The 15,252-nt window shown below is 39.7% G+C and overlaps 1 protein-coding gene across 3 annotated transcripts in view; it reads left to right on the top strand.

Annotated features, from left to right (window-relative positions):
* neo1a (neogenin 1a) overlaps nucleotides 1–15,252 on the top strand; it is a 213,202-nt gene that overhangs the window by 112,464 nt on the left and 85,486 nt on the right. For all 3 annotated transcript variants that reach the window (XM_088004157.1, XM_088004156.1, XM_088004158.1), the window contains exons 3-4: nucleotides 1,610–1,885; nucleotides 3,604–3,754. In XM_088004157.1, coding sequence (XP_087860283.1) covers nucleotides 1,610–1,885; nucleotides 3,604–3,754 — 427 coding nt within the window. The remainder of the gene's footprint in view (nucleotides 1–1,609; nucleotides 1,886–3,603; nucleotides 3,755–15,252) is intronic.

The raw sequence follows: 15,252 nt of genomic DNA, 5'->3' as shown, positions 1-15,252 counted from the left end.
TTTCTTTTCACACTTGATTGAGAGGCCTGCTTTACTTCCCAAAACAAAGGCTCGTTCCTCTGTTTGGCTAATAAACGGAGGACGGACGGTTTTATTACTATTATTATTATTTTGTGCTGCCGTCTTCCACACTGTTTGGTTTCTTCTCTGAACGCGGTTTGTTTTAAAGGAACGTTGGATGACGCCTTCAAATTCAAGGTTGTTGTTTTTTTTTATCTTTTAATTGCTGTGTGTCCATGTCTGTGCGTAGCTAATTAGCATTAGCCGTGGTTGCTACTATTTGTTTTGAGGGTTTTCAGTGCATTTAAATGAGCCCGCAGGAGGTCAGCGCTGACTTCTTGACCTCCGTGGTTTTGGGGACGGTGCTCTGAATATGAACTGGAGGATTTGTTTCCCATTTTTTAGCATATTTCTGTTTTTGTTATTTAAATTAATTTCTACCTGAGTGGAATCCTGTGTCAAGTTCAAGGATCCATCTGTTTTGTTTTTGTTTTTTTCCTACAAGTTTGAATATGAATGGTTATGGAAATAGCTACAATATTTTAACACTATTCCTAATTTTATTCTTCGGCAAACTTATCCATCCATTTTTCCTTCCTTCCACCCGCCTGTCCATCTGTCCATCTTTTCTTTTATCTTTTCTTTTCTTTTATCCAGCTGTCTACTTCTTGTCCATCCGACCATTTAATATTCATCCATCCACTGTTTATCACTGTTTATCCATCTATATCTGTTTATTCATCTCACAATCCGCCCACCCACAGTTTCTTGCTTACACTGACGGTGTCCAAACTTTTTGCCATAAAACCCAAAATCATTCATTTGAAAGCATGTGGGGCCACAAAAATGCCAACATTTTTATTCCATTTTTTAAAACAAACTCATGTGCCTTTTTTATTTCATGTGCTCAATAACAAACTTAAAAAATGGCAATTTTATTGAAATTTTTTGTTTTATTTTTACAGAAAACAGATCATTGTACATTCAAAAAACATAAAGATTGCGTTAGTGTAAGACAGGCCAACATTTTCTACATTTCAATCATTGATTTATTTTTTATCTTATTTGGCTTGTAAGAATTGCTCTTGAGCAAAAACAGATCAGTAGTTATGGTTCTAGTTTCTCCAAAATTAAGATGAATGCAAGAACTTTGATAAATGGAAAACTATATTGTACTTTTATACACTTCAAATCAGTCATCAATCAATCAAATTTTATTTGTATAGCACCTTTCAGCAACAAGGCATTTCAAAGTCCCTTGTTTCATTTTGTCAAGTGCCGTCGTTACACTTCAGTTGTTTCATCCTAATCAAAGTGCCCACACGTCTACGAAGATGTTATTACATGTAAAACAAAATTGCCCTAAAAGGTGAAAAAAGTATCGATCTGCAGCGTCCAACTGCTCCAGATTTGCTCAGTTCTAGAATTCGGCCACCCTCAATCTTTCAGAGTGAACGCTTCAAACTCTCCTGCTGGAAAGTGAAATTACACAGAAATCTTCTCAGAAAGTTGCTGCTGTATAACAGCGGGAAACAAAGTCTGTCTTGATTCCGTCGGTGCACAATAAATCTCGTTCACCCTGTTTTTCCTGTCTCTCCTCGTCCTTTAGGGATTCCCCGGTTTGCCAGCCAGCCGTCGGCGGCCTCCGTCCACGTCGGGGACAGTCAGGTGATGGCGTGCGAGGTCAACTCGGACCTGGTTCCGTTCACGCGCTGGGAGAAGGACAAGGAGGCGTTGGAGCTGAGCGACAGGTTGATCCAGCTGCCCAGTGGGGCCCTCGTTATCAGCAACGCCTCGGAGACGGACGCCGGCCTCTATCGTTGCGTCGTGGAAAACGTGGGCTCCTCCAAGTCCAGCGACGAGGCCCCGCTGCAGACCATCCCAGGTGGAGTCCAACTCTGAGAATCAGTCTTAAACAGAAGCTTTTATCCTTCTTACTGTGATGTACGCAGGGTTTCCTCCAGAAAACTTGCTGATCCGCGTGGTGCGGGCACTAGGGCAGTCATCCAGGAGCCTACTGCTTTTGAGTTGACAGAAAATTTGAAAATATCACTAGCTAATTACATGTTATTCAAAGACATTATGAACAATACTAAACACCAACTACAACGTCTTAAAAAAGGCAAACATTAGAGCAATACAAGTAAAAGAAATATCAGTCAAGTTGTTTGCACTTCAGTTGATTCGTCCTAATCAAAGCACCCAAACGTTTTTCATCCTTTATGCACGACTCATCACTTTATCTGCTGACGTTGTTGGCGTGTAGACCGGTACAGACATTACAGGGACCTCAGCCTGCCTACGTGTTCATACCATGACCATACTGTGTTTCCAACCATTGTACCAAAGTCACAGTTTCTGCTGTATATAAAAAAACTACAATAAATAAATGATCAATGCTTAGCCTGGTGGGGATGCAAGAAAAGCCTGGTGGCCCGCCAGGCTTATGATAATACACTGAGGGAAACCCGGCTGTACATATTGCTTACCTATCCTCTCTGATTGAAATGTTTAGCCTTTTGTTGATTTATGTATTTTTTTAATCTTCCTTGCAACCTTACATTCCAGTTTTACTGTTTAATTACAGAAATCCCATTGTGTTCTCTTTATGTTGCTCATTACTTTCAGCATGAAGACGCCCGTCTAACCAGGGTGAGAACTGGCTTAATGCTAAAAGGAGCCGACTGATTCCCATTAAGTTGAATTGATGCAACAGTAACTCACTTGTAGCACAAAGGGACACTGAAGTCCGGCGAGGCGGGGTCTCCTCCTGCCCCTCCAGAAGGTTTATTTACTGTGCTGTTAAACGCCAGACCTCCTACCGGCACAGAGGAGATATTGGAGGCCGTAACTCTGACTTCAATAAGACCTCTGTGGGTTTCTCCGTCCTTTGTTTGCTCACGGATGAATTCGTGTAAGACGAGAGCTCATGAAACCGTTTGAGGAAATTAGATTTTCCAAATGGGTCTAAGAAAAAGTTTTCAATGAGAGGCAGTGATTGACGGACAAAGTGTTTAATTCTGTGTAGGCCTTCACAATAACAAGTTTTCCTGGACTATAAATTGTCCCAGAAGTTTATTGTGATAAACTGTGATATTTTTCTTTGAGACAGATAATGATGCAAGAACACATTCTCATCAGAGATCAATAAACTTTAAGTTGTAATTAACATTTAACATCGGAACTGGAAGACATTTTAAATATCCAAAATAAGTGAGCAAAACAACAGAAACAACAAATAAAATGAATTATTAAGTCACCGTAAGCAAAACTTTTGGTAGAAAGAGAGAGAAAGGAAAAACACAATAAAGCATGCAGATTACTGAACTTGTTTTAATTTATCACGCGATTTATTGATTTATTGCGACAGGCCTAGTTCCACGTCTTTATGGTTGTTTGCTGTACGCTGTAAAAAAATGGACTCGGGTCGTTAACGAACACTTTATTGTTATTGCTGATGTTTCTCGGACTTAAAGCATAATTCATTTTGATTTAGCCTTCCTGACTTCTTTTGAAGATTATTACTAATCATGCTTTAACTTCACTTCTCTTTTTTTTTCTCCTCTGTTTTAACCCTAAACATTTATTGTTTTTTTTCCAAAGAACCCGGAGTGGAGAGGAAGCTTGAGTTCCTGGTGCAGCCTGCGTCTGTGGCCAGGCTGCTGGGCGCCGGCGTGTTGCTGCCGTGTGTGGCCACAGGTTACCCCCCACCTCACATCCGCTGGATGTTTGGAGACAAAGCGCTGGAGGAAAGGTATGAATCAATACGTACATTTTAACACCTAATTGATTTTATATAGACGGTTGTTAAATTTTCTTTTGCAACTATTCGGTTCTGCAGGAAAAAAAAAAGTTATTTTATTGATACCATTCCTGAAATTTTCTCTGCTACACCAGCAGAGATAAAACTAAACATACCTGGCAGTAGAGCTACACAATATATCAAATTACAGTTGTTATCGCAACATCCATGTTGTGCAATGACACTTTTGCAAAAGGAGCGCTTCAATGCAATTTTAGATGAGATATTATACTTCTTGTGCGGTGCGTGCCATGCATGTTGGATCATATTTTACTGGCGTTGATGCTCACACTTGATATACGTGTTATTATTGGCTGAGATCCTGAAGCTGAAAAAGAGCAATAGCCTAAATGTTGCAAAGGAAAATACAGATGAGAGTTAGAATTGCACGGGTTTGTGATCACAATGGCCAGCAGGACTTTGGCAATTATATTCATTTTAATTCAATAAAAGAAAAAAAATATTGTTCATACCAAAGGCATTTTAAATGTTGCCGTAACTCATACAGGAAGGATTTCTGGTAGCAGTCAGTGTTGCAACGAATCTGAAGATGCCTCTGACTGAAGACATTGTGCCTATAAGGCAGTTTCATGACTGTCATCAGCTCGATATGCAGCAACAAAGACAATATTTAACAGTTGCATGTCCTGGATTAATCTGTTGGTTACTAGCAAGCACTGCTAATCCGCCTCGTTTGCTTTAGTCTTTCCCTCTTCAAATTTCTGTCAAGCTGTGATCAGAAAGTCAGGCACAAAAAAAAATTACAATGCCAGTCCAGTGTTTCTCACTGAGCACAAAATTATATGAGCTGTTATCACAAAACCTGTAACAAGTTAGCCTGAAAAGTCCTGTGAACAAAGAAAAGCTTGTTAATTTTCATGTGTTGGGAAAGACAGAATCCGAATCTGTTGACTCAAAATCATTCCCAGTTTTCCCATGGTCGGACATATTTTGTGCTGTGTGTAGTTTTAAAAAAAACGAGAAAAGAGGTTCAAAGAAGAAGTGTCAGGCCTGAAAAGAACCGTCTACTGCAGACCATCTGGAGTACTCAAGGTTTGCCTTGGAAAAATATTTCGCTTCTCGTCTTCTAGAGGAGCAATTAACATTCTCCTCTAATCTGGAACAAACGTCCAGAAAACTTCAAAACTGCTGAAACACTGAACTCTTTTAAATTAAGGCGAAACCTCACCTGTTTTTAGCGGCCTTTTATTAGTAGTAACTGGAACATCGATCGACGTATTGGACGTATATCGGCTTAATGATTGTGACGATGACATCTGACAAAATGTAATGTTTGTCGCTTGTTTCATAACTGCTTCCTGGATGATATTTTTATAGTAAAAAGCACTTTGAACTGCCTTGTTGCTGAATTGAAATAAACTTGATTTGGCTAAAAGTGCTGCTGACACAATATTGACCTTTTCTCCCACATTATATAAAACAAGAAATCCTTCCTGTTTTAATAATAATAATAATAATAATAATAATAATAATAATAATAATAATAATAATAATAATAACAATAAAAACTTCACAACCACTCTGGCAAATGTGAGAGGACTGTGGCGCTGCTTAGCGACCGTGAAAAAAGGCAAAAGTGAGGGAACGGGTCCCCCAAACATTAGCTAAAGATAGCTAGAGTTTTGTTGTTTTTAAGTAACAGCAGCGTCTTCGTGTTGCACTTTAGCGTTCTTGTATAAATATATTTAAGGGTCACTTATGTAAGAACTAGCGGTACCCAGTGAGAGCCTGCGGCTAGTCTACAGCCAGACTCTGCTCCATTCAATCTAGTTTTTGAAAATCAGCAGCAGTGCTAACACTTTTGCTCCCAGTGCTTCTGGCCTCCCCCCCAAAAAAAGAAGCTAAACGGTTTGTCCTGGCGCCTGCGCCCCGAGGTGTTAATGCTTTTCTGCCACTGCTTTCCCCAAGAGCTTCACATCGGAGAGAGTTAGATTTGCAAACAGAGCCGCTTCATCTGGGAGGCCGGTGTTGCCGGGTCGCCAGCTGACGGGAAGCTTCCCAAATAAAGAGCCGAGGCAGAGCGTGCTCTCGCTCCTCTGGCTCTCATTAACTCAGGCGGTGTGGCTCAACGTCCGCAGAGAGAATAGCGCTGAACGTGGGAAATTTGATTCTCACCAATTAAGAAAGGAGTTTGTTTACCTCACCCCTAGTTTGTCAATTCTGCAGCATAATAACTTGGTGGGTCAATACAAAAAAAAAAAAAAAACAAAACAGGGTTTGAAATGAGGCCCATTTATCTAAATACAGCTCTGGATGGGGATTTGTGCCTTAAGTGAAATTAAATGTAAGGTTGTCACATTGTTAGCCGCGTGGCTCCTGTGTGGCGTGAGCGAGAATGTCATTAGCCCGTCGAGCTGACGGTTCAAAGCGCGACGCTACGTAAGCTAAACGTCTTTAATGACTCTGATTGTCTGCAAGTGTTCTGACCTCCAAAGGGAGCCGGCTAAAATGGTCCTTATTAATCTACCTTGTATTAATTAGAAAATAACATCCAGTGCGAATACTCCTCCCCTCTTGGGGTGTCTGTGGAGGTAATTAGCAGGCATACTGAACTACCAGGGAAACCTTGGCCATATTGAAGAGGACGGGAAGCCTCCTGCCGTCAGAACACAAACAGATAGCGGAGCAAATCCATTTCCAAGACGTTTCTTTGGAGTTTTTGTTTTTTTTAATACAACAGTGGCAATTAAGGAGAATATCAGAGGAATTTTCTTTCTTGTTCTCGTTGCGTTTCCCTTCCCCTCCTCTGAGGCGGCGTGTAGGAGAGAGACGATGCCTTAGGTTCAAACACTGCGGAGCGAATTAGAGGCGCAAAGGGAGAACCTTAAAAGAATAGTTTTATTAGTCTTTGGTGCACAGCACAAACCTTGGAAGTTGAGTTGCTGGAGCTGTATGCATGTGATGAAAGAAGATGAAAATGAGCGGAAAGTACTGACAGAAAGTAGAGTGACTTACACGAAGCGTCTTCCTCTCGTTCCTCGGCTTTGTTATCCCTCCTGTTTCTGTCACTGTTCTTTTGTTTGTAGACGCATACAACAACAACAGCAGCTCTGCAAGTGGTAGTAGATTTTGTGTTTTAAAATCGCTAGTATTTTTTTTATCCATATTGTGTCTAAAGACATTTCAGATGTTTGCTGCTGCAGCAGTTGTTGAAATATGAAACTATGATTGGGCACTAACGGGGAGGCCCTGTTTGGTTTTCTCTAGGCTCATGAGAAAGTTTAAGATCTAGAAATGGTTACTTAAAAACTAACATTAGTTTCACTGTGGTTAATTATCTCTCATTTAGTATTTCATTTGTCAGAATTGGTTCTTTCGTGTAGATTCAATGTTTATCTATGCTAACAGCTGATGAACTTGGTTTGTCTTGTCACAGTCGTAGCATATTAGCATATTGTTGTATGACTTGAAACGTAAAACACTTAGTGTGTTGTTCTACTCCAAGTTGTGGTTCAATTTTTCATCTCCGACCTCACCCTCTCTTCACATTCAGTCGACTCTCAGCAGGTCCGTTACCAAGAACGCCAACCTCACCGTTTATTTAGATTAGGCCCTGCCACACTTTGACAGATTACGCCACGCTTTAAGCTGTTCAGTCAACATTTATTCTAAGTAAATGTCCTGCATGTCATTGATGGCGTCCCCAGATATCAGTATGCAAAGACGGCGGGAGGGGGAGGGTGCAGGTGTTCGGTCGGCGGAGCGTTCCTTTGAACGCCTCGTATGCGCCGGTCCCGATGACACTCATGAATAGGACAGTCGTCTTTTGTTCTTTCGAAGTATCACTTCGTCACCTTACCAGAATTCCCATGCAGTCAATAAAAACGGATGAATTATGCATGGCGGCGAGCGGTGGCGGGAATTGACGGGGCATGCAAATCGCGCCTCATTCAAAGCCTCCGGGCCACCCGTCTCCTCCACTCCTCCTTCTCTCCCGCCGCTGATCTGAACACGACTGTGAGTGTCGGGTTTTACTGGCGTGTAGAACGGAGGGTCTCGGCGTGTGGGATTTGTTTGCGATTGGGTTTCTCACCCCCGTGCTCACTTTGCTCATTTCAGGTGAAAGCATATATATATATATATATATCACAGGTAACTGCTTTTATGAATACAGAGTTGCACTCTATCCGTTGTGTTTAGTTTACTACCTTGAGAGAACAGGAGGAACGTGAAGAAAATGAAAAATTACTCTCGGTCCATGACTTTTTATTAAATAACAAAGGAACACTTTTTACATGTTTAAACAATAGGAGTTAAATCATCACCTTCGATGAGATTCGGTTTGCAGACTTTGTCACTCAGCAAGCATCTCCTTTCCTTTGTTTTTTTTTTTTTTTTTTGCTTATTAGCAACAGTTGGTTTCCAGGCGTCCTTGGACAGATCGGATCCAGCTTGCAGAACACAACAAGAGCTCGCAGCAGAGTGCATAACTTTGTCGGCAGCCTTGCTCGCAGCTGAGGAGGAATCAAATTGAGATTTGTTTATTTAGTTTTGTCAGAATGTGAGGGTGGAGGCAGGTTTCACTGCCACTGGTAAAAATCTGAGTCACCCCAGCTCTGCCTCGTGTCCTTTTATTACGAAGCCTATAAATATTTGACTCTCGCCAAGGTTGAAAATAAAATGTGCGCTTTTTCCATGTTTTTTAGGATTTTCCAAAGACCTGGTGCTCAGTAAAATTAGAATCAGCTTAGCTTAATTTACAAAACATTAAATCAGCCTTAGTGGAGAATGTGCATTTGTTTTCTTTGTTGTTGTTGTAAATGTCATTGAAAAACATTAGAAGCACTTAACACTGAACAACTCTGCTATTTCAGTTCATAATGGATTACTAAAAATTGGCATAATTTAAAATTAATTTTCACATTATCTCAGATAACGGTGCTTTTTTGCAATTTGGTGTTAAAAATAAAGTATTTTCTTTTCCTGTTTAACTTTTTCCACAAACTATTAGCTTATGCTAATGATTTCTAGTACATTACCTTCATTAGCATATATTGTTCCCAGGTGGCTCTGGTCTTCATTTATGTGTAGAGATGCACCGATCGGGTTTTTTTTTAAAGTCTGTCCTGCTGACAGTTTTGATTCATTCTACATTTTTTAAGAAATACGGTTGATGTGTAGTTTCACCAAAAATTGTTGATGTTTTTATTACATTTAATAAATATTGAGAAATCCAATTTTTTTTTTTGTATTTTACCCACAGATCACTGATCAGAACCAATAAAAAAAATCATCTGATTCCATCCTCTGACATTTTCCCAATTCATTCAAGAAAAGCAATCACTTTGACTCGCATATTGCATTTTTTATTTTTTATTTTTTTGTCATAAAATGTGGATCCACTCTGTAATGCACTCTTAAATATCTTGTTTATGGACTCAGTGACGATCTGCCTCGGCCTGGCGGACAGACTGACTTTTGAAAATTGCTTTCTGAGCTACAGCTCTTTTGGGTGCAGTCGCTTATAGTTGTCTACAGTCTTAAACAAACTCGTAAAGTGACTCCAGCTCTACGCAGTGACTGTGTTGCTGCGTCAACAACACCCACACCGAGGAAACCGTCACTGAATGTCGAGTTTAAATTGTCAGGTTGTTTCCAAAAGCTTTTAAAAGAAGTCTTGACATAAAAAGAAAAGATGACGTTTAACTGCTCGCAGTGAAACCGAACCTTTGCTTTTCTCTGATATTGAAAACCGCAGCGTGTGATCGGCATTGTTGTTGTTAGTTTAACATGTTAATCTATACCCATCTTTTTCGAAGGTCATAAAAACACATCGATCTGCGTCACATCTGATGAGGGAAATGTTAAATTCTTCATTTTGTTTGTCAGAACGAGATGAGTATGTATGCCACTTGCAGAATCTGATTTATTCCAGCTTTCCTTTTTTAAATATGGGGTTTTTCATTGTACATCTGCTACAAAGGCTGAAATCAAATCTTTTTTATACATCATCCCTGTGTGGCTCCTTTTACAGCATAGTAAGTGGAATAGAATGGTGCAATTGTGTGCAGCCCTATGGAGCAGGTTTGTAATGAAAGAGCGTATTTAATTTAGTTGTAAATTGATGTCAGTTTTGCTTAGCATAACAAATAGCGGCTTTGGTGGAGGATGCTTTTTTTTTAATACCCTCCTAGTTTTAAATATATTCTGAAAATGTTTTCCTTGTTAAAATTGCAACAACTATTCTATGTTTTTTTTTTCTATTTTACCTGTACAACAATAAACTAAAAACATGATATTTTAGTGAAACAAGCAGAGCAGTCTGATTTCAGTATAAAGTGGATTTAGATCACTGTAGAGTCAAAAGATGAAAAGGGTGTTGCCTGGTTAAAGGGAAGAAAAAGAGCAAATAATGTCATTAATTATTTGGATTTTTCTGGGTATGTTTTTTTTTTCGGCCACAACACCTGGATAAGGGTGACTCTCGCTTAATTTCATCAAATTTAATAATTTAATTACTTTTTAGTCCACTCTTTAGTAAAGGTCAATGGATGTTTGTGTTCTTATTTACTATTAAATTAAGAGCAAAAACATGTCTGATGAAAGATGGATATTTTGTGGCGTACCTTAGATTTTCTACTTGAAGAAGATTTTCATGTCTTTTTTTTTCTTTGAAAATCTAGGTCCATCAAAGATGTATCGTATCATATCAGAACCTTGTTTTCAGTGTATTCTCTGATATTTTATGTGTAACTTGAGATGCATATGGAATATAAGCGTAAGTTTCAACTTTTCAGAGGAGAGAATGTTAACCCATTAAAATGTTGAGCTTTAGCAGAATACGGTTAACTGTATCCGGCATCTAAACTATGAGCATAAATTATTCATTTTGAATATATATGAGCAAAATTAAGACCACTTTTTGAGCAAACGAGAACCTCGTTAAAGGTCGTTGAGTTGTTCCTGCCCTGCACAGATACTGCAGTATTGGTAAAATGCTTCACGGCCTGGCTATTGGCTCTTCTTGCACCTTTTAGTAAACATAATGTCTGAGTCTGCTCCACTTAAAACGTTTACTGGTGCACATATGCATACATGGCGCACCACGGGGCGTACCGGGTTTGTTTAACTTTAAGAGACCTGCAGGATCCACCAGAGCCATCTAGATGGATATTACGTGCTGCAGGCTTTTATTGTATTATGCACTAATCAAGCGATCAGCTTATTCTTGGGAACCCCGGTAAGGTAAGCGAGAAAGCAAATAAAGTCAGGTATGCAGGAGTTGTTTTTGTCTCCAGGGCCCCTGCAGCTCTTTATTACAAGCCAGTGGAGGACAAAAATGTTTTCTTGGCTGAGTCACTTGAGAAGCTCCAGCCTGTGATCTTGGCAGCAGCTTGTTGTTGTTTTTTTTTTCCTTTTCTTTCATTAATTTCTCCACTTACTCTGTTTTAGTTATTCAGTGACTCCTTTCTATAACTGGTCAGACTTTTTTACCTCCATTTTGCCTTTCACATTTATTTTTCCAGGATTGTATTTCACCACTTATTTTATTTTATATGGTGTTTAATCAGAAGGGACTTATGAGAATAAAAAACAAAATTTACAAGAGCGTCCTGGCCAATGTGGTAATCGTTCAAAACAGCAGTATTCTGGAACTGACACAGCAAAACATAGTAAAAATGACATTAACAGTAGAAACAAGTGTGTCAAGAATAATTATTAGCAAATTCATTTATCAAAACACTTACATCCTATTATCTGAACATTAACAATATTCATAAAGTTTTTTTTTAAATAACTCAGACTAGTACCTATAAATCTGACTCCTTTAAGTGATTTTAAGAGAAATTTAGTAAAAAAAATTTTTATTTTTATCTTAACTCGGTACAAACCCACAGATATTAAAAATGCATTTTCTAAGTAAATTTAAGGACGTCTTGTATCCTGGATCATATAGGATGTTTGGTATCTGGGTGTAATGTTAAGAACTTTGTAAATTAAATTAAAACTTGCCAGCAAACTGATCGTGTCACTAATCAAGCAGAACATTCATACAGCAGGCAGCAATGAGTCTTTAAAGGTTGTGCTGAATCTCAAAATAAACTGTTAAAGAGTTAAAACATACATATATGTAATAATCAAGCAAAGACATAAAAGTAGTGCAGACTTCTGTTAGCCTGAAAGAAGAAGAAACTGGATTTTCTTTGTTTTTTTAATTAAGTCTGATAGATTGAGACCCAAGCAACATATTTTTTATTCCTTCAGCATTTAGAAATGGCTTCGAATTGCACTGACCACTATTAAACAAATTGTGATAAAGAGACTGATCCAGCAGAGTAAATCACATCATCAGCATAAAAATGTACATTTGATGCTCCTTTGTCGTGATTGTTGTTGTATAAAATGAAAAAGAGAGGACCTTTGAACTCATCCCTAGGGAACACCTAAAGCTACATGGATTAAACCCGAAGAAATCCCCTTAGCTATCTCTCAGGGTTTGTAACAACATTTTCTGACAGTACACAAATACCAAACTTTTAAATAAAACATAGTTTACTTCTTGTTTAGGGCATTTGGAAGCAGAAAAATAGGTTTATCTTCAAACCCTGAAAACTTAAATAATTTTCATCAAGCTTTGAATGTAATTCAAATTCAGGATCTTCAGGGGGCCAAAAACCTCAAACAGGTTCAGGAGTTCATAGTTTTCTTTATTTGCTGATACCATGGTGACGGTAGTGATTCAGATGGAGCGACCTCTGCACAAGTACTGATTGCTCCGTGGCAACACACTCCTGTGCCTCCATCAAGAACCCACAGGAACAGCCTGCTGACCCTTCCTCTGGTCTGTTACGGCTGGCTGACCTCCGCAGGCAGGACGGCAGAACACAGTACAGGATAGTGGAAAACTTTGAAAGCAGATGAACAGAGAAGGAAGGAATACGTGGTTTGTCTTTGAAACAGTTCATTTATTTATAAATTCCTAGTTGATCCTAATTAACTGGGTTCCTCAGGACAGTAAGAAACATCCTCAGCTGACACAGCTCAAGCTAGCTTCCTCTTTCCTATGGTGTCAGAACAGACGTCCCCTTTTCAGATGAGCTCTTTCACTTGAGACACACTCAGACTAAGCAGAGTGAGGAATTGTCGGAGAGTATGTATTTTCAAATACCCCCCAAAAAAGAAGCTGTCAGAGCCTTTTATGTAGAGTACGGCACAAAGGGCCAAAAGTCTGAATGGTTGTCCTAGCGAGAGAATCTGCAGGAATGCCTGGCACAGCAAACTCGGATGTCTTTTTCAGAGGAATTTTTTTCTTCTTTCATTCATCGGGAGGATTTGGCGCGCATCCTGCCTCAGAAGAATCAGCCATGCTCTCCATGTGAACGAGGGTCTATGCAAGACACTGGCCTTTTCCAGCACTTCTGAAGTCTTTCATTTGGCTGTGGAAGAACAGAAAAGGCAGATTGTTACTTCATGTCGCTTTGATTCTCCTACCTCAAATATCCATGACGTTCTCTCCTGGACTTTCTGCTGAGTTTTGTATTTTTTCCCCCACCAGGTGTTTACTTTATCGTTGCATTGCTGTCACAGTACGGCATAATGTCTTAAGATTTTAGATGTGTCACACTGATGTCTTTAAGGGTTGACTGCTTCCATTAACATGACTTCATTCACCTTCATGTGTGTGTGCATGTGCGTGCGTGTGTGTGTGTGTGTGTGTGTGTGTGTGTTTGCTCTCTTCTCTTCAGGTCACCCACCAGACTTGTTGTAAGTTTTAGGTTTTTCTGCCAGATGACGATCTTTATTTGAAATGTTTGGGTATTGCAAAGAGTTTATGATTCCATGCTATATAACCCAGGTTCCCACAGCCGTTAACCTTCCCACGGTGTGACGCAAATGTCACACTAAGTCAGTGGGGGAGTTGTCAATTCCTGAAACCACACACATACAGAAAAACTTGCAAAAGCGCAACCCGCACGACCGCGTACAAATTAAAAAAACACTTGGGGTCCAAATGACTCCAGTTTCACCAGTTAGTGGTGAAACTGGCCCACAGAATCACACATCCTCCACTGTATTTCACAGTGGGCATGAGGTGCTTTTGGAAACTTCACCTGCTTATGTCTGTGGTTAGACAGAAAAGGCTCTGTCTTCTTTTTTTGACTTCACACATTTATTTGTTCAGAATGGTTCAAGTTTGGTGTGGCACTGGTGAGTTTTATTTAGATATTTCTTTCTTATTGTTGAAAAGTTTTTACTGTGACATTTAATTTGAGACTTTTTAGACAGTGGACATCTAAATATTTTCAGCTCAGCTTCTGAAAAGGGATTTTACCAGTATTATGCAAAATTGACTTTTGTTAACATTATGTCAGTTAATAATGTTACCTTGATTCTATCATGCATGTTTGAAGAATCCTTGAATCTCTTGTGGCAACCATTCGGGGTGCCTGAACACTTGCTGCCACAAAGCTCCGCCTTTTCCTCAAAGCTTCACCTTTGAACTCCAGCCTGCAGCTAATCTTCCACGTCAGAGCACTCCTCTTCTACTCAGCTCCTCCAGCAATTAGCAAACACCTGGTGGAACAGCTCACCTGCTGAGTTCATCATGCAAAATACTTAGTCCAATTCTCCAAAGAACAGTTGTAAATGGCATAATGGAGGCCCATTGTTGTGATGACGAGATGAAGGCGGAGTCTCAGAAGGAGCAGGAGCTCTTTAAAGAAACGGAGGCCAATTTCAAATCGTCAAACTGCACATTTTCTTCAAGTCGTGTTTGACATACACAGCATTTTTTATAACAACTGAAGGGTAATGATTGTGTAATGGCACCGTGTGGCTGGGAAATACATAATGTGGCCTCTTTAATAAAGTCCTCTCCTTGTAATAATGCTGAAACAGTGATGTCATCAGGAACATTAGGTTGAGCGCCACTCCAACACTCCACTTCAGCACACAGATGGCCTCACAGGCTGCTGCCAAACCAGGACTGGTCACGATGCGAGACAGCAGCACGAATGTGGAAAACCTACATATTCACCTGTTAAATAAATCAGCCGTTTTGTTTCTCTGCCTCTGTGTAAAGCCTGTCTTGTTTACAGTTGCCCTCTCTGGATGCTTGCTCAGCTGACCCGCTGGTTGCTACTCTTCTCTTGTCTTTGCTTCTCCCTTTCTGAATGCTGGACTTCTCGCTGTAAGCTATCGATTGCAATTCTCTTCCCTCTCTGCCTCTTCCTGCTCCAGTGGTTGTTGAATCCAGCCAGAGTTCGGCCGCAGTCTGCATCCCACTGGGACTATTGTGAAAATTAAAATCAGGACTGTTTAAACTGGCAGGTCATTGGGTTCACGGGGAGGATATACAAATAGATATGAGGTTTTTATTTTTAGTAATAGGCCTAAATAGACAGTCCCTCTAGGACTTTCTAATTACAAAAAAATCACAAAATCAATCAAAATCACTGTTTATTGGTGTTACTTTGGAAATATCTGCA

Source organism: Poecilia mexicana, unplaced genomic scaffold (assembly GCF_051168715.1).
Source record: "Poecilia mexicana isolate PSO_F unplaced genomic scaffold, ASM5116871v1 scaffold_3, whole genome shotgun sequence".
Taxonomy (NCBI): Eukaryota; Metazoa; Chordata; class Actinopteri; order Cyprinodontiformes; family Poeciliidae; genus Poecilia; species Poecilia mexicana.
This window is presented reverse-complemented; position numbering and strand designations above follow the sequence as displayed.